At 44.0% G+C, this 26709-nt stretch overlaps 1 protein-coding gene across 7 annotated transcripts; it reads right to left on the reverse strand.

Moving 5' to 3' along the window:
• Nucleotides 1–4445: 4445 nt before the first annotated feature.
• Nucleotides 4446–21863, reverse strand: LHX8 (LIM homeobox 8). 7 transcript variants are annotated; one of them, XM_029618718.1, is made up of 9 exons: nucleotides 21846–21863; nucleotides 21065–21292; nucleotides 19374–19520; nucleotides 15379–15500; nucleotides 12765–12985; nucleotides 12320–12423; nucleotides 10676–10771; nucleotides 8780–8963; nucleotides 4446–5024 (listed from the first exon to the last, which is right to left on the reverse strand). In XM_029618718.1, exons 2-9 carry the CDS (start codon nucleotides 21143–21145, stop codon nucleotides 4948–4950), a joined length of 1032 nt encoding a protein of 343 aa, XP_029474578.1. In that variant the 5' UTR covers nucleotides 21146–21292; nucleotides 21846–21863; the 3' UTR covers nucleotides 4446–4947. The 7 variants fall into 7 exon arrangements, with proteins under 7 accessions (XP_029474578.1, XP_029474577.1, XP_029474584.1 ...); XM_029618717.1 differs by lacking the exon at nucleotides 21846–21863 and adding an exon at nucleotides 21395–21664; XM_029618719.1 differs by lacking the exons at nucleotides 4446–5024; nucleotides 21846–21863 and adding exons at nucleotides 5034–5628; nucleotides 21395–21668.
• Nucleotides 21864–26709: the final 4846 nt, after the last annotated feature.

The following is a 26709-nucleotide window of genomic DNA, read 5'->3' on the forward strand; positions in this document are numbered from 1 at the left end:
GTTGTTTTTGTTTGGTGTGAGGAGAGCAGAAACATCAGATCTTTATTCAATCTACTACAGTCATCTCTTACAGTGCCCTATCCCTATTAATATCAGGAGTGTTGTGATCTTCCTGCACACAGTGCCCTAACCCTGATACCAGTCTGAGACAGCTCCCTCCCTGCATTACTAGTGAGAGGCTGGCTTCACAGACAGGGGGGAGCTGCCTGACCCTCACTCCTGACTTCCCCCATGTCCCAGCTAGTGAATGGTGTGTGGGTGAGGGGGGGGGGGGGAGGATGGTGAAGTCTGAGACAGCTCCCTCCCTGCATTACTAGTGAGAGGCTGGCTTCACAGACAGGGGGGAGCTGCCTGACCCTCACTCCTGACTTCCCCCATGTCCCAGCTAGTGAATGGTTGTGTGGGTGAGGTGGGGGGGGGAGGATGGTGAAGTCTGAGACAGCTCCCTCCCTGCATTACTAGTGAGAGGCTGGCTTCACAGACAGGGGGGAGCTGCCTGTCCCTCACTCCTGACTTCCCCCATGTCCCAGCTAGTGAATGGTGTGTGGGTGAGGGGGGGGGGTGGATGGTGAAGTCTGAGACAGCTCCCTCCCTGCATTACTAGTGAGAGGCTGGCTTCACAGACAGGGGGGAGCTGCCTGACCCTCACTCCTGACTTCCCCATGTCCCAGCTAGTGAATGGTGTGTGGGTAAGGGGGGGGGGGGGAGGATGGTGAAGTCTGAGACAGCTCCCTCCCTGCATTACTAGTGAGAGGCTGGCTTCAGACAGGGGGGAGCTGCCTGACCCTCACTCCTCCGGGGTATTGTGATCTTCCTGCACACAGTGCCCTATCCCTGATACCAGGGGTGTTGTGATCTTCCTGCATGCAGTGCCCTATCCCTATTAATACCACGAGTGTTGTGATCTTCCTGCATGCAGTGCCCTATCCCTATTAATACCAGGAGTGTTGTGATCTTCCTGCATGCAGTGCCCTATCCCTGATACCGGGATGTGTGCAAGAAGATCACAACACCCCCGGTATCAGGAATAGGGCACTGTGTGCAGGAAGATCACAACACCCCCAGTATCAGGAATAGGGCACTGTGTGCAGGAAGATCACAACACCCCTGGTATTAGGGATAGGGCACTGTGTGCAGGAAGATCACAATACTCCTGGTATTAATAGGGATAGGGCACTGTGTGCAGGAAGATCACAATACCCCTGGTATCAAGGTTAGGGCACAAGTTCTAGTCACATTGACTGATCACATTACTTGTTTTGTCAAGCTACCAACTGTTTCCATTTCCCATCCCCCATATACTGTCAGTAGGAAACTTGGTAACATGAATAAATAAGAGGGCAGCCAATAGGAATACATATTCATTCCTAAACTGACCTTAACTGACCTGAAAAGTGTCAAATTGTATCATTTTCAGTTAGTGCGCACTAACTCCCAGTTAGTGCGCACTAATCGGAAAAAACGATTTTTAACGATTTTTTAACTAAAAAATCGTGCCTAAGACGATTTTCTTGCCCTGCCACACGATTTCTATCGTTAAGACGATATGGAAAACGATTCACATCCCTAGTATTTGGTACAGCTGTGTCTGTACTTTGGACCAAATTAGCCCATGAAAGTAGGGCAGAGATCGGTGCCGCTTTAGGAAGATGCTAAAAACTCACTTTTCTCACTTGCTTTCAAGCATCTAGGCAAGAGGTATGTCCCATTAGGGTGTGTCTGTATTTGCAAGGGTATAGGTTTATTCTTTTGTGACTGATGCCTTTTTATTGTTATATAATCTAATACATAAAATGTCTTATTTTTGTACCTTGGCTATGAGCATCATGATGTAATCTGCTGAGATTTGTGGTTGAATGGAATACAAATTTCTTAAATACACAAACTTTTACACATGTAAATGCACATTACTCGTGCAAGTGGGCTTTTGAAAATTGCTACAAATTGCCATTGAATTGTCAATAAGCGCACTTACATGTGTAAAACCTAACACAAGTGGCTTTTGAAAATTGCTACACTAGTATGTTACATTTATGTGTCTAACTCCTTTGAAAATTCATCTGTATATATGCACATATAAATCAGATGCCAAGCAGAGTAGCCCCATTCCAAAGGGGAGTACTGGGTGTAATTTACTGTGAGGGGAGGAAGGCTGTGTGAGAGGGAAATGCAGTGAGACTTACTCACCACACTCAAAAGTGGTGTTTCCACAGCAATCTTCACTGCAAGACAGCTTCAAATAAAATGATTTGACAAATTGTGTAGTTACTTGGTGAAGAATCTGTGGTCCACTCACATATCAAGTAACCGATCTCCTTACTTGTGTGGCAGGTTCTCCCAGACTACAGGGAAACTTACACCTGAGGCAGCCCTTTAGTATCTGGAAGTGGTAGTAGGCTACACTTCTGCTCTGCAGAACAAACCCCTTTCTCTGGATTTTAGTGCAGTCTCTCCCCCCCACCCAGCTTTGAAGCACTAATTGCAAGGCTGCTTCCCCCCTGTAGGATCACAGCAAAACTGCTGCAAGTCCCAGAAACCTTCTTGCCAACCTGAATTGGAACTTTTCTGCTGCATTAATAGGATTCTCTCATTCCCTGGGGAGGGGGGGGGGGGGGGGGGTGGAAGGAGAATGGAACTCTAGAGCTTTGTCCTCAATCTTATATTAAATATGGGGAATGGAAAGCTTTGTTTTTCCTTCCCCTTACACCATGAAGGATAGGGAAAGGATTCCTGCCCATGGATATGAAACTGTTCCCTGCCTCCTGCAGCTCTCCTCTCCAGAACACCAGGGGTTTATATATCTCCTGAGAGGAACATTCCATTACAGCATTCTAGAGAGGGGTGCTCTTAGAAATGGAACATACCATAGACTCTGCTTCAAGACTGGTCCTTGTAAATAGGATATTCTTAGAGGGAGATCGAAGCAGTCCTTCAAAGTCCATGAAGGAATCCCATCCTCTTACAGATTTTAGAATTACTGTATATAAAACACTGAATTACCTTCATCTCTGTTCAATGAAGTAAAAGCATGTTCTATCCAAAGACTTGCTGCAATATCAAGGATGAAAAGACACCACTTTGAAAGTGAGCAAACACAGAGTTACAAGAAGAAATGTTTTACTGCTTTTGTAATTAAGGATGCTTCTGATTTGAAGTGACCAATCAGGTTTGACAGTTCAGGGTGTTAGCACCCTTTAACAGACTGACGTGCCTGATACTTCTTGGGGTTGACTTGATCTGTGTTTTGTCCTGTGCCAAAACAGGACTTATCTGCCAGGATGAGCAAGAAAACGAATGGTGTTCATTACATTAAGTTTACGGTAACCCTTTTCTGGGAGGCATGTATAAACAAACGTGACAGCATATAGTTAATCTGAAAGGCTATGGTAAGGAGTATTTAACAAAAATGAAAAAAAAAATATATGAAGCAGAAATTAAGAGTATCTTTTCACAAAATAATAACCCGTTAAAAAGGTAGCACTGAGATGCTGCAACCGAACATGTCCCAGGATACTGATCCGAGCTGCTCATTCACTATGAATACCTTAAGGCCAGCCTTAACCACAAGCAGTAAAAATGACAACAACTCTCCCCTCCCCATTGTAGATTTTAATAAGTTTGTGATCTGTCGCAAATTGCTTCAGTCTAAAAGTAGTTTGATTGCCTTATATTACTAGTAGTAAGTAAATCTCTTATAAGTAGCATTGAGGCTCTTGGAAATGGATGACCCTCTTGTCACATCCGCGTCAGGTTATAGGAAGAATAAGAAACCCTAGAGATCTAACAGAGGGTAAGGATTTCCACCTTTAGTCTTACAAGCTAGGAAACATTTCTTTAATAAAGCAGCTCCTTTTCCCTTGCTTCTGTTTTGTGCCCTCAAAACAAAACCCTGCTTTATGCCTGCAGTCAGGTGGCTTTACATATTCAGCAAAGAGCAACTCAGAAAACAATACCGGGAACAAGCGAGGCTTATTCACAAAGCATTCTCTTCATTACGTATACAGGCACTCTTATGTGCCAAGTACCAGACCTGACTTTAGGGGTGGGGGTGTAACTGAAGTGGTTCCTCCCTTGTACTTCGGCATGTCGTCAACGCCTGGTAGACTAAGATTTCTAATATAGGCACCAACTAGATTTTCTTCTCCAAATTGTTTCAAGAAAATATGTAATATGAGAACTGGGACAATACTGATGCTCTGACAATTCTCTGTGGTACCCTTAATACCAGGCCCCCCTTTACAGAGACAAAGAAAATAAAGCACCCCCTTTTAAAGAAGAAAAATTCCTTGTTTGTTTTCAGCTGGCTTCCAGATAGCATGCATGCACCTACCATACCTAGAGTGCTCCAAAGTAGAAAACATTAGACCACTGAAGAGAGGTCAAGTTAATCCTAAATGGCAAAAATTAGGCACTAGGGAATAGAACCAAAGCCAGCAACACAATAATGCATTTAGCATGCTGTAACAGAAGCTTTATTCAGTTAAAGAAAAAGTTTGCAACTGAATTTTGCCAGTTCACAGATACAAAAATGGAAAAGTAGATTGGATGCAACTCAAAAATACAGATAACACTTTTATAACAATAATTTACGAATACAAAACTGATGACAGACTACAATTTCACAAAGAATTGTAAACTTTTTTTGCACACTTGTCAGTCCTGTCTTTTAGGCAAAGTGCTCTTTTGATGACAAATAAATTAACAAATACAAAATACAAGGATGGCCTACTTCCAGACAATACAAAAAGGTGTTCTAGTAAGTCTTTCAAGCAACATAATACTTTACACAGATTTCATAGAGGTCTTGCAGACCAATTATACTTACATACTTTGGGGCAGCACAATGAACTTGAAAATGCTTAGGATGTTAAATAAACAAAATGGAGCAATATCTTCTCAGTACACGGATGAGCAAGGTTTAAATCTTTACATTGCTGCAAGAAAAAATTAGCTGTGGCTTATGGGCAGTTGTGTCATTGAGTGGGGTAGCAACGGCTGCAGTCCAAGAGCAGATGGTGAATGAACTAAAAAGAAACACACACACACACACTACAGATCAAAATGTGATGACATTAAAACCCAAAGTCAGCACTCAATATATGTTGACAGCTGAAGAAGTCATGGCACCTTTTCTCCAAAATATCAGCTTACAAAAAAGTTTTGTTCCTTTGATCATGTCTTTGCTTTCTCCCAATTTATGGCATCATCCAATGACAAGTGAGATGTTCCACAGTATAAAAACAGGGGCATGCAGAGGTCCATTGACTCTTGGTTGCTCTGAACTCAAGATACCAAGTCAGTTACTTTCTCAGGCCTGGTTTAGAGAGAGGGGGTGGGGAGGGCAGTACAGCAGAGATCACAATCTTCAGCAGGAGCTGCAGAACCGTGGACAGACATGTTGCCCACGACCTCCCTCGGAACAGGCTGAGCAAGGCCTGCAGCCACCTAGAAGCTGTTCAGATTTTATCTTCCTACTGCCTTGGTTAGGGAGAGAAGACAGTTGCTGCAGCAGCATTTGATATACTTACTGTCTGTGGTCCGAGCTAGCTGGCAGCTTGGCACAGAGTCAGAGAACACTTGGGCACTTCTCCACTGGCTATATCCAGATTTCCCAATCCCATGCATGCCCTATTATTTAAAGTTAGTTGAGAATGTAAGTTAACGAAAATTAAAGCCATATGGTAACTGCCATGATAAAGATGGCATCTTTAGCTAGAGCTGCTACACTGCAGGCAGGCAACTGGACCAGAGTCCCAGGGCTGCTGGGGAGAGAGTCCTCTGTTTGGCCTTTCAGTTTACATTGTGTTTGCGACTAAAGCAGCAAGGGCAAGACTGAGTAGGGTGGAGATCCCCCCCTCTTCCTTCAACCATGCTGTGTGATCAGACCACTCCTCAAAAATCTTCACTGCTAAGCATCCAAGCTCTCTTCCCTTTTGCTGCCAAACTGCTTGAACATACCTTTCATCCTTGGGTCCTGACTTTTGTCTCAAGCCATTCTGAATACGCTGCAGTTTGGCTTTCACTCTCTACACTGCACAGAAAACAGCTCTTGCCAAGGTCTCCACTGATCTCTTTGTAGCTAAGGCCCTTTACTCAGTCCTAATCCATAACCCTAAAACTTATGCGGAGGACTCCTACCTTTCTAGACCAGAAAGGTCATCACAAAGCTAGTCCCAAATTTTAGCCTGCTTGTCGGTATATTCAACTGTCACCTTAAAACAGAACAGATGGAACATCTTCTCCCCCAAACACTTAAAAATAAATCATGTCCCCTCTTCGCGTCTATAAACTGCACTCATCCTTGTCCTCTCGGCCTGCAATCTTGGCAACATCTTTGGTGTCTCCCACCTGCTCTAAGCACATTCAAAACTTGTTAAAGTGCATCAGTTCTTCCTGCTAAAATCCATCCCTTCCTTTCTGAGCATGCTACCAAAAATGCTCTTCCACTCATCACCTCCTGCTTAGAGTTCTGCAACCTGTTCTTTGTCAGCCTCCCGCTAATCCTCCTCCACAGCAATGTATTCAAAATTCAGCTGCATGACTTTTCTTCCTTTATCACCATGACCATGTAACTCTTCTCAAGTCACTACACTGGCTGTTTGCTTACACATGCAGCTCAAGCTTCTCTTACTCATCTGGGAAGTCACTCAGTATCTGTGCTCTTCACCTTGCTATGCTGTATGCCTGGAATAGACTTAGAGGACGTGCATCACATTCCTTCTGGCTGTATTCAAGTCATGTAATCCCTTACCTTTTTGAAGATGCTTTTAAATCCTAAGTATATCTCTACAATAAATACTTCCCACGGGCTCATCTTGTCATATATGTTTGCCTTAACTAGATTGTAAGTTCTATGGAGCAGGGACTTGCTCTTATGTGTATCTGTACAGTGCTGTATATGGCTAGTAGTGCTTTGAAGTGATCAATAGGAGGAGGAAGAGGAAGACCTGCATGCTGGTGATGTGCAGTCATTGCAGTAAGGTTGGCCATGGGGGGGGGGGGGGGGGGGGGGGGGGAAGAATGCCTTGGGCAGAAGTTTGAGCCTGGTTGATAATCTGGTTGCTAGCACTATTCTATGATGGCCCTGGTTTCCCTCATGCATGAGGGAGATTTGCATGCAATGGAGGCACTGTATGCATATCCATTGCTGATATCCTGAAAACCCCCCCAGGACAGGTTTGGGAACCTCTGGTCTAAGGAATGTTTGTTTAATGTGATAATGGGCAACCAATCCTCCTGCCCAAGGCATTCCCCCCATGGCCTGCCTTACTGCAATGACCTCACATCACCAGCATGCAAGTCTGCTACTGCTATTTATCATTTGTAAAGCGTTACTAGATATAGCAGCACTGCACAGATATACATTCAAGACAGTCCCTGCTCCATAAAGCTTACAATCCAGTCAAGGTAAACATACAGGAAAAATCAGTCTTGCCCGGTCTCAGCTCTTGGTTTTTCCTGGTCCAGGCTCATAGGTATATGGGGGTATGGTAGGGCTAGGCTGCTCCCTGTAGTGGTGTCACTGACCACTGAGAAATGTTCACCATGTTTAGGGTCAACTCTCAAGCCTTCACTCATGCCCATGTGGTGACACCGGGTACATCTACCCTGGGTGTTTTCACTCTGATCACTGGGACTTGAGTTGCTTACAGGCTCAAGTTATAACCAGTGGCTGCAGGCATCAGGGAGAAGAGGCGTTTATAGTGTATAAGAGCGCATATTCTGCTGCACCCCCAGGTACTAAAATGTTAGTATCTTATATCTGAGAGTCTGATCACAATGAGATGTTATAATGTATCCATATATTTTAATATTTCTGATACTATATATGCATTTTGAAGATTATCATGAATATCTACCCTGGACAAATGTTGCAGAGAGCAGAATATACATTGCTTCAATACATAAATCCAGTTCTTCCCTGCTGGTTAACTGAGAACACACTGATTTGGCAAGGCCAACAGATCTGACAGTTCGCCTGAATACCATCTAGTGCCTGCACAGGCAGAAGTATGCTTGCTGTATAAACAGCTAGCATGTGTACTTTTATATGTTGCAAAATATACACATGAAGCTAAGTGTGCATTCTAGGGGTGAAGGGTGTTAGCACTGAGCTTGTGAGCATAGAAGCCTTAATTTCCAAATTTAAAAGATTCACCAGCAATACATTTCCAATACGAACAGGAAATGTTTAAAAATTTCTAAGGCAGGCATGTTTTGAAGTTAAGTAGAAACATCAATCACTAGACAGCTGGTATCCCTGCTTCAGCTGCAATACTGTTCAGAAAGTCTATTCTGCACAATTCCTGAGTCAAATACCAGGAGATAAAAAGATCAATCTGAATTCAGGCCTGTTCAGATTACATCAGACTGTCCTGAGGAGGTTTAGCCTTGTGCATTTTGCATGCCTCTGCATTTTAGAGTAAAACCTTCTCTAACAACCCAGCAGGGATTTAGAAAACCTCATTCCAAGTATGCAAAAATCACTGATTTGTTAAACGAGACACTGCACACTGGTAAGAGATTTTATGACTAATTATAGTTATTACAGGAGAAGTTTAGTCTTAACTCTAATATCTCGTTACCCAAAATGCATGTGGTGGGGAGAAAAGAGCAAGGATGCTAATTACATGCAATGAGGTGTTTATGTTACCAGAAATAGCCTTCAGAACTAAAAGCAGAGATGTCAATCACCGAAATTAGGAGCTAGGACAGACCTTCAAAGAGGAGAGAATAGCTGTGAGTGCACTGGAGCATGCTTCCAGCGCGTTATACCTACCATCCATATAACTATGCAGAGCAGTCAGCATTGGCCCATCCTGAGGTACGTATGCGGAATAGGTCATTTCTTCTAGCACCGGTGGCGACAGCCTAGAGGGCTGAACGGCTGTAACTGGAGCAGTGGATGAGTGATTAGGACTAACATGTTTCTTATGTCGTGCTCTACAATTTTGAAACCAAACCTGAAAAGGGAAAATTTAAATCAATCTGACATTCATCAGATTTCTTGTAGGTCAACAGGGCAGGAACTTTTTTTTTTCTATGAATTACTATCAACTCTAACACAGGACCATGGCTATGCCTCAGATTTTAGAAGTTGTGCCTATTAAAAAGCTCTAAAAATATAGTTTGATGGCAGCTAAGCATCCATGATTAATCCAAAAAAAAAAAAAAAAAGCAATGTTCTACAAATCATAATACAGACTCAGACTGTCAAACTGCCAAAAGTAAGAACAGCTACAAAATTACAAGGCCACCCTCTAAGCTGAATATTTCGCCACAAAGTTAATAGGTGAATTAAACACACTGTGCATTCTTACTCTGGGTGAAAATCTTGTGAGCTTTTGGTAAGCAAAGCAACTTCACTTTGAGCTAGTTAAAAACGCCAATATTTGTGTCTGATTGTGCTACTTTCTACTTCTCCCACAAGGAACCTGTAGGTTTGAACTTGCAACCCTCCAAAAACAGGGCCTTAAGCTCTGTTGAATAATAGAGCAGCAACTTTAAGCTGAGAACTCTTGCCTATTTGTTTATTTCCTTCCTCCATTTTACCAATAGAGATCCATCAATGCCCAATAAAGACGGTTGGGGAAAGGCTACCTACCAGCTAGCAAATTCCTGGCTGTAACTAAACCTTTTGAAATCCTACCAAAGCATTAGCTACAGTAACAAAATTGCAATTAGGGAGCCCAGTGTTATAAAACAAGCATAACAGAGCTACATTTCAGCTCACATCTTCACTCATGCAGGAAGCATATCTGCTTACTGCAATAGATGTTAACACACTGGGAGCTTAAAATACACACGCTAACCCGAAAATTTGCACACAAGACATGCTTAGCATGCACAAATACAATTTATGCATATAAAATATTGTGTGTATAAATTGTGTTTTTTTGTGCATAAAATTTATGTACAAAGCATATTCTGTATATAAAACATGCTTTTTGCACATAAATTGAGTATAGGACCCCTGAGCAGGAATTCTGTGTTCAGCCCCAGAGGCTATTTGCCACTGTAACTTTACTCCACCTTTATCCAGGGGTTAACTTTCCAGCATTATGAAACCATGAGGTAAGCCTACACACCTCTCTGCACTGGGGTGCAGTAGCTAATGCCCTCATTAACAAGGGAATTAAATGGAAGAGTCAATTTGTGCGCACAAAACTCCTTGCACATGAAAAAATAAAATGTGCAGGTAAAATTGCACAGAGCCCAATGCTCTTTATTACACTGGAGCCAGCTTTTGGTAAACTTTTCATGGTCTACTAGGTATCCATTGATACTTGTCATTAACCTACTAAATACTTAAAAGTTCCAAGTGGAAACTTTAAACTGTTAGATTTACGTTAAAATATGAAGTGGAATATGTTAAATTTGATGGCATCGGTCTAGTTACCAATATATGCAAATTGTATCTGGCATCTAGGATAAGAACTTGTGTCTTTGCTCTCATTTTCGGCCAACAAGGCAATCAATAAATGGACAGAGACCTTCAGTCCACCTCTAAGTGATGCCCTAACAAAACAAAGTTGAAGAATCAGTGACTAAGTACATGCCTAAGTGCTATAGGGGGGGAAAAAAAAACCCAAAACAAAATACTTTCAGAATTAAGGCCTTCACTTTTGTTTTGGATGGTTTTTTTTTTTAGACATAGAAGTTTTAGGCCAATCACCTGTATCACACGCCTGCTCAGACCTGTCCTTTCTGCCAATTTCTGGAGCGTCTGTGCATCTGGATTGTTGTCCTGAGCAAACTGTGCTTGCATAACCTGAGAGAAGGCACAACAAAGCTGGGTTTAAAAAGTTACACTTATATGCTGAAACTAAAGTAAATGTAACTTATAAATCAGGTAGAGCCACCCTTGCTCAGTCTTAACGTTATAGTGCACATCAACTGTTTTTAAAATCTTACGGTTTGATTAAGGACCCCCCCCTCCCCCTTGGCAACCTCCAATAATAAAGGTCACCATCATCTGGTAAAAAGCAAAATGACATCTCACCCACTTTCACCATTTCTAGAAAAAAAAAGTTTCATATTTCTATATAGATACAGCTCACTGAACTTCACTGGCAGCAAAATGTGATGTATTACAAGGCAACTGCTGCACCGATGCAGAATGCTTTAAAAAGGGCAAGATACTTCATTACACAATGCAGAGATTGTGCTACTTGCTTGATGTTTTCAAACATCTCAATTTGGACAACTTTTTATCATCAAGATTATTTTTTTCCCTATAAGGTAGGTCTCTTCAGGGATCAAAGCAAAGGAATAGAAAGCTGTGCTTTCCGGTTCATAAAAGTATTACCAATGTACTCCATATGTTACAGCTTCAGATTGGGGAATTGTGACATTAAAATGCCTCCACTATTACAGTAGAAACTGGAGCTCACTGTATTTATTCCTGAAGGGTGAAAGCAAGAGTCAAATCTCTCTGGTACCTAAACCCTGTCAGAGGTTTTACAAGCATCTGATAAAGCCAGAAGAATGTCTGACTGCACAGGGAGAGGAATGGTCAGGTCCCAGGTGAGCTCTCATTTGGCATACTCTGTACATCTTCAAAAGAAAATAAACCCGATCGAGTCGGTCCAGAGTATGGTTACTAAAATGGCCTATGGTCTTTGTCAAAGCATATGGGGCTAGATAAGTATACCCAAGAGAAGAGGCAGAGATATGACAGTCGTTTGAATATCCCTCCAAGGTATCATAGGAGGCAGGTCTCTAGTAAAAAGAGGACTCTTTAATGAGGCAAGGAGGAGGGGTCATGGAATAAGGGTGAAAGGTAATAGACTTAGCAGCACCAATCTAAGGAAATATTTCTTTATACAGAGGGTGATGATGCATGAAGGCAGAGTTAGCAGTAACTGAATTCAAGAAAACATGAGATAAGCACAGGGATCTGTCAAAGGATGATAGGGCCAGTAGAGCTGAATAGTTGTGGATGGGAACACGATAGGCTGTATGATCTTTTTCTGCCATAAAATTTGTTTCTATGTATATTTTAGAATGTGAGAACATAAGGGGGGGAAGGGAAGGAAACCGCTCACTCCCTTATCCCAAAAGCTGGTATGAATGAGCCAGTCTTCAGCCAGCAGAGATCCATGCTGGATGCTTTCATATAATCAGCAAGTTTGACATTTGTTTGTACACAAACTTTGTTTTGGTTTTTTTTTTAAACACCAAACCTTTAATAATTTTGGACCACATAGAGTCTCTTTATAGCTTTGTCTTGATTGAGATTGACTGATGGGAATTTGTCTCCAATGCTTGAGCTTAATGAAGGCTCATATTAATGGTGACAGAGGTGCATGATTTCTACCTGGAGCTGATCTGCTGTAAAGCTGGTGCGAGCTCTCTTTGCTGGTTTGGGCTGATTTACGTCTTGCTCTGTTAGCAATGCTCCTTCCACACTAACCCGGTTTCCTGCAATGTCAAGGAGTTTTAAAAGTGAAGAGTAAAATACCAAAGTGACGCACAAGCCACAACATGCAAAAAAATGTATGAGGCTATTTTTCTTACCCCTTATATAAATAGCTTGGCAAGATTTCTGTATACTGCCTTTATCTAAAAGTTTCAAAGTGGGGCATGACAAACAGTTTACACCATACTATTCGACTCACTGCTTACGTCTCACTTTCTTTGCAGAAGTAACCAAAATCTGTAGGTTATTTATTAGAACAAAATGCTGCCAAAAAAGTGCACGAGTTTTGTTGGGTGTGCCAATTTTTCTCTTTAAGATACAAAAACAAAGCAAGTTGCATTACCAGTTTCAACTGCTCGTTTCAGGTTGTCCAACATGCAGTCATAATGTACCCTGCAAAGCACTTTCTCTTCAACCAAAGCAAACTCCTCTCCAGTGGAAAGCTGCCTTTTGCAAGAGAAGCAGGCAAAACATGCCAAGTGGTAAACGTTTCCTTTAGCCTTTCGAACCCAGTCAGTAGAATGGATGTGCCTGCCACAACGGGAACAGCGGGTTCCATACCTCCTAGGAGACAACCAAGAATGTTTCCACATCAACTTGTTCCCTACATTTCTCAGGAGACAAATACTGAGCACGAGCTGGACATGACCAGGTCTACATATTTTTTTTTTGGGGGGGAGGGGGGGAACAAACAAAGGCCCTGTTACATTAGTTTCCAGCTCCATGGTAAACTCGCCATAACTGGGATGAGAGCCATGAATCTTCATTCACAATTACCTGGGGTTTCTCCCCCCCCCCCCCAGGGTAATAAAAATTGTTCAGCTGAGATGCATGAGCCGTAGCTCTTTCTGGCTCACATGTAAGCTCTTAAGGCAGCCAGGCGTCACTACTACACAAAGGCTGGGACCCCTTCCATCCAAGAAGCAGGAGGGTTTTCCCCAAACTGTACGAGTTTTATTAAAAAAAAATAAAAAAAATAAATAAAAAAATCGATAAAACCGAAAAGGAAAAGTGAGCATAAGGTGACCCAGTTCTCCACATGGCAGCTCAGTGCCGTGGCAGGGCCCTAAGATTTAATTGACATTAGTTTGTGAAGGAATACAGCAATAAACCTGGACAGCCCGGTGGCAGGTACTGTGCACTGGTACGTGGGGAACGTACGCGAGACTCCTGGGCCAGAACCATGCTCCGCGGCAGGCATTCCCCGGCCCATTGGGAAGGGATTCTTAGCCATCACTCCTAGCTAGCAGACTCCACATTACCCTGCTTCCAGACAGAATCGTGGTTTGCAGCTCCTGGCCAAGAACAAACGCTGCAATGGAGTGGGGGAGGAGGATATAAAAGTAGGCTTAAAACCCACAGATAGTTGTGAATGAAGGCTCATGACACCATAGCGCAAGAAGCAGTGGGTTAATTCTCTACTGAAAATCCAAAAAAAGGAAACTGGTAGGATATACAGATATGTAAGCCCCTCCCCCAATACATACCTAAATGTTATATTTACTGCACATGCCATTTTCTGTGGATTAAAAAAACCTCATGGGTCAATTATTCGTCATCTATCCACGTCTCCCTGGCCAGTTTACTGAATTTCATAACCCAGCGGTTTAAACTCAGAGCCATGCAACATAAGTGCAGAGAAATCTTCCCAAGACGACCCAGGCTGTCTCAGTAGTACAAGCTTTTACCTTTCATGAAGATATGAATTTGGAAGGGGGGGGGGCCCACAAGTTAGGATATTAGCATGCATAGTGGGTGTTTACAATGCTTTTCCCCCATGTGACACCTCCCCACCCCCCAAAGTGCACTTTTCTATTTGGAAGTTTCGTATTCAGATTAATTGTGCTCTTCATGCTTCAGTGTTGGGAATCATCATTTAATGATTTTATCATTAGGAAAGTAAGGGGGAGAGGGAGAAGAAGCATACAAGGCACAGCGAATCTGACATCCACAATTTCAAATATCCTTAAACAGAGCCATCGGTTACTTAGAACTGTTACATTTTACCCATCACCCATGATAAAACAAAACGAAAAAGTAATCCATTCTCCAATAAAGGAGATTACAAATAAACTGGAGTGGAGGAGCAGCCTAGTGGTTAGAGCGGCAGGCTAGGAACCAAGAGACCAGGGTTCGAGACCCTGGGCAAATCACTTTACCCTCCATTGCCTCAGGTACAAAAACTTACAGGCAGATACAGCGCACTGTTAACCCGCAAATGCATGTTGATGGCCTTATTAGTCATTCCCGTGCGATACAGAAAGTAAAATGTGCAGCCAAGCCGCACATTTTACTTTAAGAAATTAGCACCTACCCAAAGGTAGGCGTTAATTTCTGCCGGCGCCAGGGAAGTGCACACCCTAGCGCCTCTTTTGGGACAGAAGCGGCGGCTGTCAGCAGGTTGTTAAAAAAAAGTTAAATAAAATTTAAAAATCAGCCCACGGCTCAAAAACCGGACGCTCAATTTTGCCGGCGTCCGGTTTTCGAACCCGTGGCTGTCAGCGGGCTCGAGAACAAGACTCCGGCAAAATTGAGCATCGGCTGTCAAACCCGCTGACAGCCACCGCTCCTATCCAAAAAGAGGCGCTAGGGACGCGCTAGTGTCCCTAGCGCCTTTTTACCTGCGGACCCTAATTTAAATATTTTTGTTTTACTGTATCGTGCGCACAGGACACTGGCCTGGCTGCGTGCCGGGAGAGCAGGTGCTCTCCCGCTAACTTTACTGCATCGGCCTGTTAAGATTGTAAGCTTTCTGGGGATAGAGAAATACCCACAGTATTTGAATGTAATCTGCTTGGAAATGGAACGTGGCATATAAAAAAAATCTAAATAAAAATAAGGTATTCTGTGTCATTTATAGCACTGGAACCCAGGAGGAAACGTGTGGTTCCAGTGCTAAGTCACAATTTAAAATGTTATTTAGTATGGATGAGGCCGATTCACAAACAGCACTGTACCTGAAGTAATCAAGTTTACAGAAGATATCTTTGTCTTTGATGTAGCAGCTTGTATGCCTCCCCAGAGATGTCCTGCAGACACTGCATGAGAGACAGCGTACATGCCAACAAAGATCATTTACCTAAAATGCAAGAAAATAATCTGATCAGAAGAATTACAATTGAAAATTCCAGGCAAGAGGGGGAGATGACAGTAGTTTCTCAGCCAGGGCCGCAATCAGGTCTGATTTTTAGGATTCCCATAATAAATATTGAACAGATGCATTTGCAGACATATAGCTTATGAATGAGGTTAACATATAGCCTGGATTAGAGCAGAGAAGGTACATTTTAGACATTCTTGATCAATGACTCAAGTAAGGGATATTAATGCCACATTTGTGCAGATTAAACTTTTCTATGCCCTACTGTCCATTTTTTTTTTTTTTTTTTAATGTGGGTCATAGTATTAGTCATAACATAGTAGGCATGCCAGACAATAAATGGATTACAAACCAGTTAATTTGATTTATATTCCCTTTTCAGGCAATTCAAAGCAGATTACATTCAGGGACTGTATGTATTTCCCTATCCCCAGAGGGTTTACAATCTAACAGGTGGATTTCCAAAGGAATTACATACGTAAACGTAGCTTACTATCGTAGCACTTACATGTATAAAATCCAGATTCATATGTGTAAATGCTTTTGAAAATAAGGCCCTTAGTTTGTGTCTGACAAGGAGGCACAGTGGAATTTGAACCCTGGTTTGCAGTCCACTGCTCTAGCTACTAGACTACACCACTCTTGGCACTGGAAAATAGAGCTCACATCTAAAGACCTACAGAGAAAGATCCTTAAAATTCAGAGAAACTACCTTAAGTGACCATCAGCATCTTGGAGTAAAGAGAAAGAAGTACTTTTTTTTTCCATTGGACATTTTGATGAAAGTGCCAATCCTAACTGAAGTTAAAGCATAAAGTTATGAAATGCTAAACGCATGCTCTTATATGGCTCAGAGGAGGAGTGCTGGAAGCACACAAGCTAGATACCTTCCAAAACAAATGTCTCCAGAAGATCCTTGGAATTTGTTTTGGCAGAGATGAATCTTAAATCCAAAAGGCTGCAGAGGACAAATGCAAAATATTTTCCAAACAGTGAAAAAAAGAGACTTAGGGAGATGGCTTGGGCATGTGCCGAACGTCACTCAACTCACTGCCCAGAACAGACAGCAGAGGGGAAGCAAAAAAAAAAAGGGATTGACATGGGATATCCTCATCACACAGCACAGACTGGCAGCACTAGCATTTCTCTTTTAACAGCCTAAATGTACCATCTGAGACACGACGGGAATTGAATGACTGAAAAACAAAAGTTCATGAGCAGCTGTACATGCCTACAGCAAGATTACAAGTTCCACCAGGAACAGGTGTGTGCACACCTCTGAGACCAATGCCAAACCCCCCCCCCCCCCCCCCAAACTGGTCCTAAACATCTGGTGTGGATAGGATACCAAAAGAGTTATGGGAAAGGGGATGAATAGGGCAATCTCATAAGCCTTCTTTCCCTTTGTAAAATAGGATTAAAAATGCCATGTATAACAAAAATATGAAAATAACCAGAGATATCAAGAGACAAGTGTTGCAGAACTTCTGTTTGGTAAGAAATCAACTATTTGACTCAATTATTCATTTCTGTTTGAATAAAAGTGGACACAAGATTCTTGGGATTGGGAATAGATGAAAACCTAGATTTACTTCAAAACCTTAAGATGTAGCCTATTAAAAGCTCCCTCCATGAAAGATGTACTACCAAAATATAGAAAGTTATTTTAGAAAAATAGTTCTGTATTGGCAGCACTACATGCACAGCAGAAAAGTGGCAAGAGGGGTGCTAGAGTAGACCAGGGCAATGAGAGACAGCTGAAGGGACCCAGAGATCTTCAATCTGGTGCAGGGAAGCCTATTTTGGCAAGGCAATTTTCCCTTTCTGCTTATTGAGGCTCCCGCCTAGTTGGAAGCAGCACTGGGCTCTAGCACCATGAGCTTTCAAGTCATAACTACCGAGGATGTTTTCCCCCTCTTTTATTATAATATTCCTTCCCTTCTGGAATCCTGCAGTCACAGACCCTACAGCCAGCCAGCCACTGGTGGGCATTGCTATTAAATTCTGCTTGACACTCTGCCCCTCCAGTACAACACAGCTTTAGCATTTATCCTCAGCCCTGACCAACCAAGAAAGGGAATCCTTTTACAGTGAATGATTTTACACGTTTCAGGAAGCAACACCTGGATCTGCATGCTCAGATAACCGTGACTGATGGCAGAACAAAGGAGGCACTTTTTGCAGCTGTGTATTACGCAGTCATCAATTCATGGATTCGCCTGGTGGATCCATGGGGGGAGGCCTCCTTTCTGTAAGTCACTTACCAAAATTTCAGCCACACCAGTTCAAGGAAGGGGCCCCCAAAATGTGTACATGGATGGACAGCAACAGGTGCTTTAGAGTGTAAAACCAGGCACACCCCCTACACTCCTCCCCCCACCCAGGGAAAAAGAAAACCTCTCTCAAAATAGGGCCTCCAAACCTTAACTTGCCACACAAGTCCAAGCTCTTTTTAAAGTTACTTAAAAACAAATACTGGCAGGCATTCAAGAGTAGTTCAAACAACCAGAAAAAGAAGAAAATGGAATCACATCGGCAAACCTACCCAGAGTGGTAGAAAGCCAGAGGAAGGATCTCAGCTGGGGAGACTGGATGGGTCACTCGGTCTTTGCTGCCATTTACTACGTTACAGCCATTATGGGCCAGATTAAGCCATTAAAAAATACCTGAAGCAACACCTTACCAATGGAACTAACGAAGGGGATAAGTAGAAGGGGATAAGTAGGAGTGTTTCCAGCTCCAAAGAATGAAATGGCATTCCTTAAGCCAACCAACGTCTGCCACCAAGTGCAAAAAACAGGATATAAACAAATTAAGGAAGTTGAAAATAACCATATAAAGATACTTTAGTTAGAACAATCTTTGGTATGGCTGTGCCTATTTAAAAAAATGATTTCAAAATGATTGCATTTTGTTTGCCTTTGCGTACATCTGTGCGAGTGCTTCCCAGATTTAAGAACCTGTTTGGAGAAGTCCTCTTTTAGGTTCAATGCCTCTGCTTCACTCAAAGTCCAGTCCAGGACTGGAGAAGCAACCTTGCCCAGCCCTATCAGATCACCTCTAGCAGTGCCGTCTTCCTTTCTATGTACAAGTTAGTGGCATAGTGTGAGCAAAACAAAAAACGTAAATATTGAACCAATACAAGACGGTAGAAGTTGCCTATTAATTGTGAATTGCTTACTTTATATGAAAAGCTTCCGCTCGCTGCTCCCAAGTAGCGACATTTAGGCCATAACCAGATTTTACGAAGGAACATTTCATGCTTAACATCCTGCTCGGGTAGAAGAGGGGAGGGGGGCGATCAAGGACCCCAAAAGCCCGATTAGACCAGAACCAACCCAAGGACTACCTGAAGCGGCGGGAAAGCTCTCTAGTCTTGTAATAAGTCCCTCTAATTCTCAGGAAGGGCATTTCATTCGTTCTCGCTCGGTTTGCACTGCAAGGCTCGTTTACTAAAACAAGAGAAGTCCACTCGTCCTGCTCCTTCCTTTGCCTTTTTTTTTTTTCTGAATGACAACAAATATCGGCCCAGTCTCAGAGGGGGGGGGGGGGAAGGAGCAGTTGCTGGAGGGGACCGAAGAGAGAAAAGCCAGGGCCGGCGAAGGGCTCCGCATTTACTGCAAAGCTCCCCTCAGACTAGGCAGCGTCTCCCCAGAAACCCGGGGGTGACGACCTCTGGGCTGCCGGCGCAGGAAGGACTCACGCCGTCGGTTTAAAGCCTTCCCAGCGGCCTGCGCTCCGGAGCCCGCGCTCGGCCTGCCTGCGGCCCCCTGGCACCTGTGGAAGAGGCTGCGCGCGCGCGCCCGGGGCTCTCTCAGCCCGGGAAGGCCCCGCTCCCCTCCCCCCCCTTACCTTCAGCAGGTACTTGTCCACGATCTCCAGGCCGCAGCTGCTGCACAGGCTCTTGGCGCGCGCTCCGCCGGACGCCGGGGAGGAGGCGGGAGAGAGCGGCGCCGAGGAGGAGCTCGAGTCCTCGTCCATGGCGGCTCGCGGGCTCCCCTGCAGGGCGGGAGAGGAAAGAGAAAGGGGTTAAAGGCGGGAGCCCCGGCAGCGGCAACACCAGAGAAGCCCAGAGCACCGCAGGAGGGGGGAGGGGAGGAGACGTCGGGGCCCCGCTCCCATCCCCCTCCTGCGGAGAGCGGGAATCAGGGCTCCTCAGGGGCCTGCAGTCTCCTCCCACCCCCCTCCCCCGGCCCCGCTTCGCTCCCAGCTGCACTTGCTTCCCCCCCCCCCCCTACCAGCATGAAGTGACCGCCAGCCCCCGCGTCTCCTAACCCGAGGCGGCGCTCCCTGCAGCCGGCAGAGTCCGGGGTCTGCCAGGGGCGAGTGGCGGCTTTGTGCAGCCGGGGGCCGCCAGCCCTCTGGCCCTTCGCCGGGGCGCCTAGGACCCGCTTTACTAATAATAATAAGAAGAATAAAGTCCTACAGAGCGCTTTCTGCGCCGCAGATCTATTTCCAGCGTCAATCAAGGCCAAGCCGGCATCACTGGGGGGAAGAAGGAGAACTTGATTTCTTTAATAACCGCAATTAAAAGAGCAGGACTGGCGCACACAAAGAGGGGCTTTTGAATTGGATAACCCAGAAGGTGAAGCGGTTTAATAGGACACTCGAAAGCTAATTACAGCTGGATTTAGGCAGCCTGGTGTTTGTTCCGATGACAATTTGAATGTAAATGCTGTCGATTAAATGGAGCCAGCACCTCTCTGGTAAACTTGCTGCAATTAGAGCTGCAGGTGATTTACACTCGTTTCTTTGCGGTATAAATTGCCACTTCAAGCTCAATAAAAAGTCAAACCGTCGAGCTATAGGAAAGGATTATTTTTAACCAGCCCAGAAAGCGGGGGGGAATAAAAGGGAACGTGTCCAGCTGAATTTAATTCCAGCCATTAAGTGAACCTTGCCCCGACTTTGCTGCCGTTCAACTTTGTGTACAAGTAAATGCACTCAGTCTGCAGCTCTCCGGATACCTTCCCACCCATTAATGCGCTCTCTTAGCGGTGACCCGAAAGCCAGTCTTTGGTTTTAGCGATCTGCAATCGATCGTTACCAAAAACGACGCTACCCCAATGTTATCCAGCGACTCCGAAAAACGAATTGATTGAGAGTTTCGTTAGGTCCCGGTCGCATGGCCAAGCATCCCAAGGCAAGCGAAAACTAAACAGTCTGGTATTTCAGCGATAATAAAAAAAACTTTCGCGACCTTATCCTTAATGCTGTTCGGCTTGAGCGACTACCCCTAGATTTTAAGCTTTCATTTGCAGTGAATATATCGAACAAGCGCGCTATAGCTGCTCCGTAAGATGTTGCACTGTAATTGAATCTCAATGCCCCCCTTTTGCATTGAGATTCAATTACAGTGCAAATGCATTAACTTTTAGTTGTTAAGACCTGCGCACGTACATTGGCACCCTTGTGAATGGATCGGTTGTTTAGTCGTCAGTTCTGAAATTGCCCCGCGTTCTATCGCGTTCCATTCACTCTAGGACGCCAGAGCCCGAGGAGGCGCAGGCGTCCCCCCAGTGCACTGCTTTCGGCTTTCTTACCTTGTCGGTGGAAGCAGCGAGCGCAGGCAGGTCCTGGTCTTTCAGTTTGCAGACAAACATCGGATCGCTCTTCCAATACATGGCCCCTGCTCGTCCTTTTCCTCACATGCCACCTCCGGAAAGGGCCCGGGCTCCCTCGCAGTACCGCTGCAAGCAAAATCCCAAGGCCTATCTGGCCACCGCAGTCAAGATTGCTGGCAAGATTCACTTCATAACTTTTACTGCTGCCTGTCCCGTCAGGAAAAAAAAAAAAAAAGAAAAAAAGGTTTCAAGTGGGTGGGACTTTCGCGGATACAAAAAAAAGCCCCTTTCCTGGCTGCCTGGCCGCACCTCTCTTTGTAAAACCCGCCCTCTGTGCATGGTGAGATCTTTATCTGGCCAAGCAAAGTTGCTGCAGGTTTTGCTTACAAAAAAAAAAAAAAAAGTCAAAACAAAACCAGTCTAAAAAATAAAGCGAAGCCCAAACTACAGAAATAAGCAAGCTGCCTTCCCCGCTTCCATCCTCTTAACGTTTCCACTTTGTCGTCTAATCCTCTTTGACCGTAAGGAGTATTTTCAGACAAAGGTTCGGGTTCTATAACCTCCGCGAAGGTAAAGGTAGCGCTGAATCACGGAAGGCAGAGCCGAGCTGCAAGTTCCGATTATCAAAGCTTTCTCATTAGTAGCAACATCTGAGTAACGTGAGGCTGGCACAGCAAAGCTCTGCTTTGGGGAAATCAAGCCGGCAAGAACGAGGATGTTGCTAATTAGGGTCCAGCTTTCATCTTGGTACAGGGCAAACCTCAGTGATTGAAGTTGCTGGGCACGGTCACTAGGCTGGGGCTGCAAATCGGGGCAGCTCCTTGCTATAGAAGGGGGTTGCGGTTTTTTTTTTTTTTTATTATTATTATTCCCCGGAGACTTCGTGTCTTTAGACAAACACCGTACGGATAAGTTCCACCCCCAACCAAAAAAAAAATTAAATTAAATTAAATGAGAATCCTGTTGCTTCCCGAACATTTTTCTTATAATCGAGTTCCAGAAAGCACAACTTCGAGAACAGGTGAGGAAATAGGACTTAGCAGGGCTCTGCGTTTTAAAGAGGCATTCACCCAAATGATATGCATGTGGCTTTAATTGGGTGCCTTTTCATTTCTTTTTCTCTCACTCTCTTAGGACCGTGTCTAAAGGTAACGAGCCGCAAGTTCAATGCTTACGTCTGCGAGCGGTGGCTTCCAGCCCGGCGATTTGGCGCTATAGGGAGGGACCGGGTGCTCTCCTTTTTGATAGATCAGTCCTAGGGAATACACCCCCGATCTGCAATCTCCTCTCTCTCAGGGGATCTCGGAAGCGCTGATCCAAACAGATGCGCGTCCATAGCAAGTTTTCATAGCAAGTGAAGCCTCTTCTGCCTAGCAGGACCTGTGCGCACTCTCTCTAACTTATAACTTTCACATCGGGATGCAGACACTTTGAAAGGCAATATAACCGCTGCACCAGGAACAGTTTCCCGTGCGAGTAACATGTCTAGATTATCTGCAAAACTCAAAATGAATGGGCTGCTTCTTAGAAGACAGCAAACTAAATACACACTTTCATGCTTGAGCGATTTAGCCGCGTAACCGGAACCGAAAAGAGGTAATGTCTGATGACTGGGGGCGCTGACGGAAGTGATCTGGGTATTAATGGTAACTCTGGGGCCACTGAGAGACAGGACCCCGGGCTTGATGGACCATTGGTCTGACCCGGCTCTTAAGTTACCCTTTGGAGTTCTGCAGTATCCTCGCCCTTGAATTTTGTGTCCACCCATTGCATTCGGTTTGATTTTGATCCTTGGGTACCTTCTATACCTGTTTATTTAGTGCCCTTCTGTCCCACTCTGCTGTCTTGATTTCACGTCTCTTTGCTTACACATTTCCCCTGTAACAAAAGAATGAAGCCACGCTAAACAGAAATGTCATTTTCAGGGAACGACCAATGCTCTCTATAGCTGAGATCAGTCGTGTCTTCACTCCCAATCAATTACTTTTCTAGCAGTGTTTTGTTTTGTTTTTTTTCTGTTCCTGTCCTCTGCAGGTTTCTGCTTCCAAAATTCAAGGCAAAGGTTGCCCGAGTCACTTTCTTGATGCAAACTTTCACCCGAGCTGTGCCCAGTGTCCCACCCAAGGCAAGACCCTGCCTTTTCCAGGTCCCTTTCGGAACCTGAAGGAGAGGCCCGAGCGCGTCTAGATTGAAGAACGGCAACACTTTTAGATGTCTAAGGAGTTTTGCGCGCTCACTGATGAAGAACCGGAGAAAAGTCGCTAAGCCTTTCCTCAGAAAAGCGAAATAAGATTACCAAGCACCCCAGGAATACTTCTAGTTACATACAGAGACTTCATGATTAGCATTCTGCTAGGGGAGAAGAGGGGGGATTAAGGACCCCCAAAAGCCCGATTAGACCAGAATCTACCCAAGGACTACCTGAAGCAGGGGAAAAGCTCTCCAATCTTGTAATAATTCCCTGTTACCCGCTCATTCTCGGGCAGGGCATATTATTTTTTTCTCGCTGGGTTTGCACTGCAGGGATCCCGTATAAACATTCCTTGCAGGGAATTAAGCTAGCCCCCAGCCCCTTAAACAAAACCGAATTAGCAAATTATTGTTGAGGTTTCAAAGTCAAGCCTCAAGCAGGACCGGCCACACGGGGCTATAACCTGGGCCGCTGCTCGGAGCCTTCAAACGTGAACGGTGCAAGCAGCTCAGCGAGCCGGGAGTGGGAGGCCAAGCGGCGGGATGGGCTCCTCTCGTCGCGCCGGGAACCCCCCCTCCTCTGCAGTGCCTTCCGCGAGAAGCACTTTCTGGCCTCCTTAAAACCGAAACGAAAGAAAAGCTGCCGGAGGCTTCCGAAGGGAGGACGTGGAGGGAAACGGTTCAGGGATTCCGGTTTCTTTCTTTGGCGGTGGCGGCGGCGGCGGCTCTCTCTCAGCTGAGAAGTGCAGGTTTGAAAAACAAAATACAGGGAATTAAAAAAAAAACCAAACCCCGATGATATTTTTGCGCAACAGTTTCGTTGCCCTTTTTAGTTGTTTTTAGCCCGCGTTAAGTAGTAATGCGGTTTAGGAGCCAGGAGAAATAGTTAAGATTGCCTTAGTGTTTCAGACTACAAAGTGATTCGTTTCACGCCTGTTCCACAAGGGCACCTTTAAGTCGGTTTTTTTTTTTTTTTGAAAAATTACTTCTGGAATAGGGACCGAAAATGCTGTGGCAGCGCCGTTTGCCCGTCCTCATGGCGTGCGCGTTAAGATTTCTGTGTTGGAGATCGCGTTAATAAATTCTTTTTCACTGCTGATGTCTTGGAAATATTTGAAGTGATTCCTGCCTAGAAATAGATCTCCTCCAATTCTCTGCCTTGTGTACCAAATAAAGTCTCTGAAATAATAGGGCCTGCTCCGAAGAGAAGAGCTAAGGAATTGAAATCTTCCTGGCACCCACCTACAAACCATTTGCCTCGGTTTGATTTCCTCACTACAAAGGATAAATAAGGATTGAAACAGAGATCTTATTAGGATTTATTAATTTACAGAGATGGGAAATGGGAATAGATGTTCGTTGCCCCTAATTCCAGTGAGAGTAGGTTTGGGGTTTAGGGATTATGGCTATTGCTAGGCTTGATGAATTTTTGTTTTATTGTATTTTCTGCTGTAAATAAACCGTTCTGAATCTTTTTTGGGAAAAGGGAGGGATTATGTGTAAATCATTATATCTTATTTTGTCTGAAATCAGCGGTAGTGCAATGTCAATTAGAAGTTAGAACAAATGCAGTTAATAAGATTTTGTTTTATTGAGGGTTGGTTTTTTTTGTCCCGAAGAAAAAAATGTTTGACTTTTTTTTTTTTTTTAAAGCTCTTCCAATTTATCCTCCCCGATTTTAATTAATCTAGGGAAACCTAAGTACTCCTGTGCCGATCACCCAACATCCACCTCACCCGCGTGAAGCAGGAATACAGTACATCTTGAGCACTGAACAGGCCAGAGCTACACGTACATCTCCAACCCGTCTAGACAGAGAGAAAATAGGGTTAGGAGAGGAGTAAGAGGGAAGGAAAGCCGCATTCGTTTCTGCTTCTACCCTGGCTTGTAAACTCACCCTTCGGTGAGGATTTATCGAGAACGGTCGGATTCTCGGGAAAGCAGACAAACTTTACAACATTACGTATAGCTTTCGCTTGCAGCTTTGCTATTAAATCATAAACTGGGATTTCTGATAGTTTATAGAGATGTATCGTGCATTAGGGTAGGGCAGAACCGGCCTCGCTTGTGCTCCATCCAGCATCCTGGTGTCTGAGACACTTACTGGTTACCGTGAAGACACTCGGCGCTTGACAGCTGTAGTCGCTTCTTAGAGAAGAACCAAGGTATGCATGGATCTCCGAGTCTACAGCAATCTATTTTTTAAAATATGGTTTTAAATGTTGATTTTGTAAATCGCCTCCAGCAGAAGATGGGGATGCAATCGAAAATGGAAATAACTTCCATAAGATAATTCAATTAAGTATTGTACTTAAAGCGCCTTTTTTCCCCCAATAAAAACATCTGTACTTGTAAGGTTTTGAATCTCTAATGGATGCTCTCTTATTCTGTGTTTGTAAGAAATGCTATTGATAAATTAAGTCAAAGGACTTTGTAATGACATAAGAAGCTCTAATGTTCGAGCCATTGAAGCCTATTTCATATCACTTTTTTGTTACATGCCTGCAATAACAAACTTCCCAAATACAGCAAATTCCTTTTTAGACACTAGATGTTAATTATCAAGGGTTATATGGCTGAGACAGTAACATATTTATGAGGATCTGCGGATTTTTTTATTTTATTTTATTTTTTGGAGGTCATCTCAGAGGAGGGCTGAAATATCGACAGTTCAGATTACTAGTCTGTAATTTGATTTAAAACACCCTTTATATCAAACACTGTAGGATGCATTTTTTATGGTTCTATATTACAACTGGAAAGTTTAGTCAACTTTTTCCCTTAGAGAAGTGTCTTGCAAATTCGTTGTCTGTGTCTGATGCTCCCAATATAACTTTCTCAGCATTTAAAAAGTTAAGCCTCTCTATCTCACACAAATTCTCCGTTCTCCATAGTGTGAATATTAACAAATGTCATTTTTACTGGGCAGTTCAGCAAAAGGCAATAAATATCCTGGGCAAATTTATTAAAACGTTTTCTAATGCATTTTAACTTCAGACTGGAAAGAGCTAATGTGGTGGCTAACTGCATCGATTCATGTATTAATCTAGAGGCATGATAACTCGTCTGCAAATGGACTAACCAGAGTGTAATTTGGAGGGGGGAAGATTGACCTTGGGCCTGGCATGAAACCTATTGAAAATGACCCTGACTTGGTAAGAGTGAAGTCATTTTTGACAGGACAAACTTTGAAAAACACTAAGACCCTGCATTTGTGTGGTTTAGTCTCCTTTGTTCAAAGTAATATCTTGGCTAGAGCAGATTATTCCAATATTTAGATTGCATGATCCATCCAGTAATTCTATACCTAGGCTCTTAATGTTTGTTGCTTTTCTGTGACCTGGTGATTTTTTTTTGGGGGGGGCGGGGCTTCCAGCTCAAATGCAAATAGCCTCTATTGGGCTTTTGCTCTCCCAACTCATTTGGTTCAATCA

Source organism: Rhinatrema bivittatum, chromosome 10 (assembly GCF_901001135.1).
Source record: "Rhinatrema bivittatum chromosome 10, aRhiBiv1.1, whole genome shotgun sequence".
NCBI classification, from domain to species: domain Eukaryota; kingdom Metazoa; phylum Chordata; class Amphibia; order Gymnophiona; family Rhinatrematidae; genus Rhinatrema; species Rhinatrema bivittatum.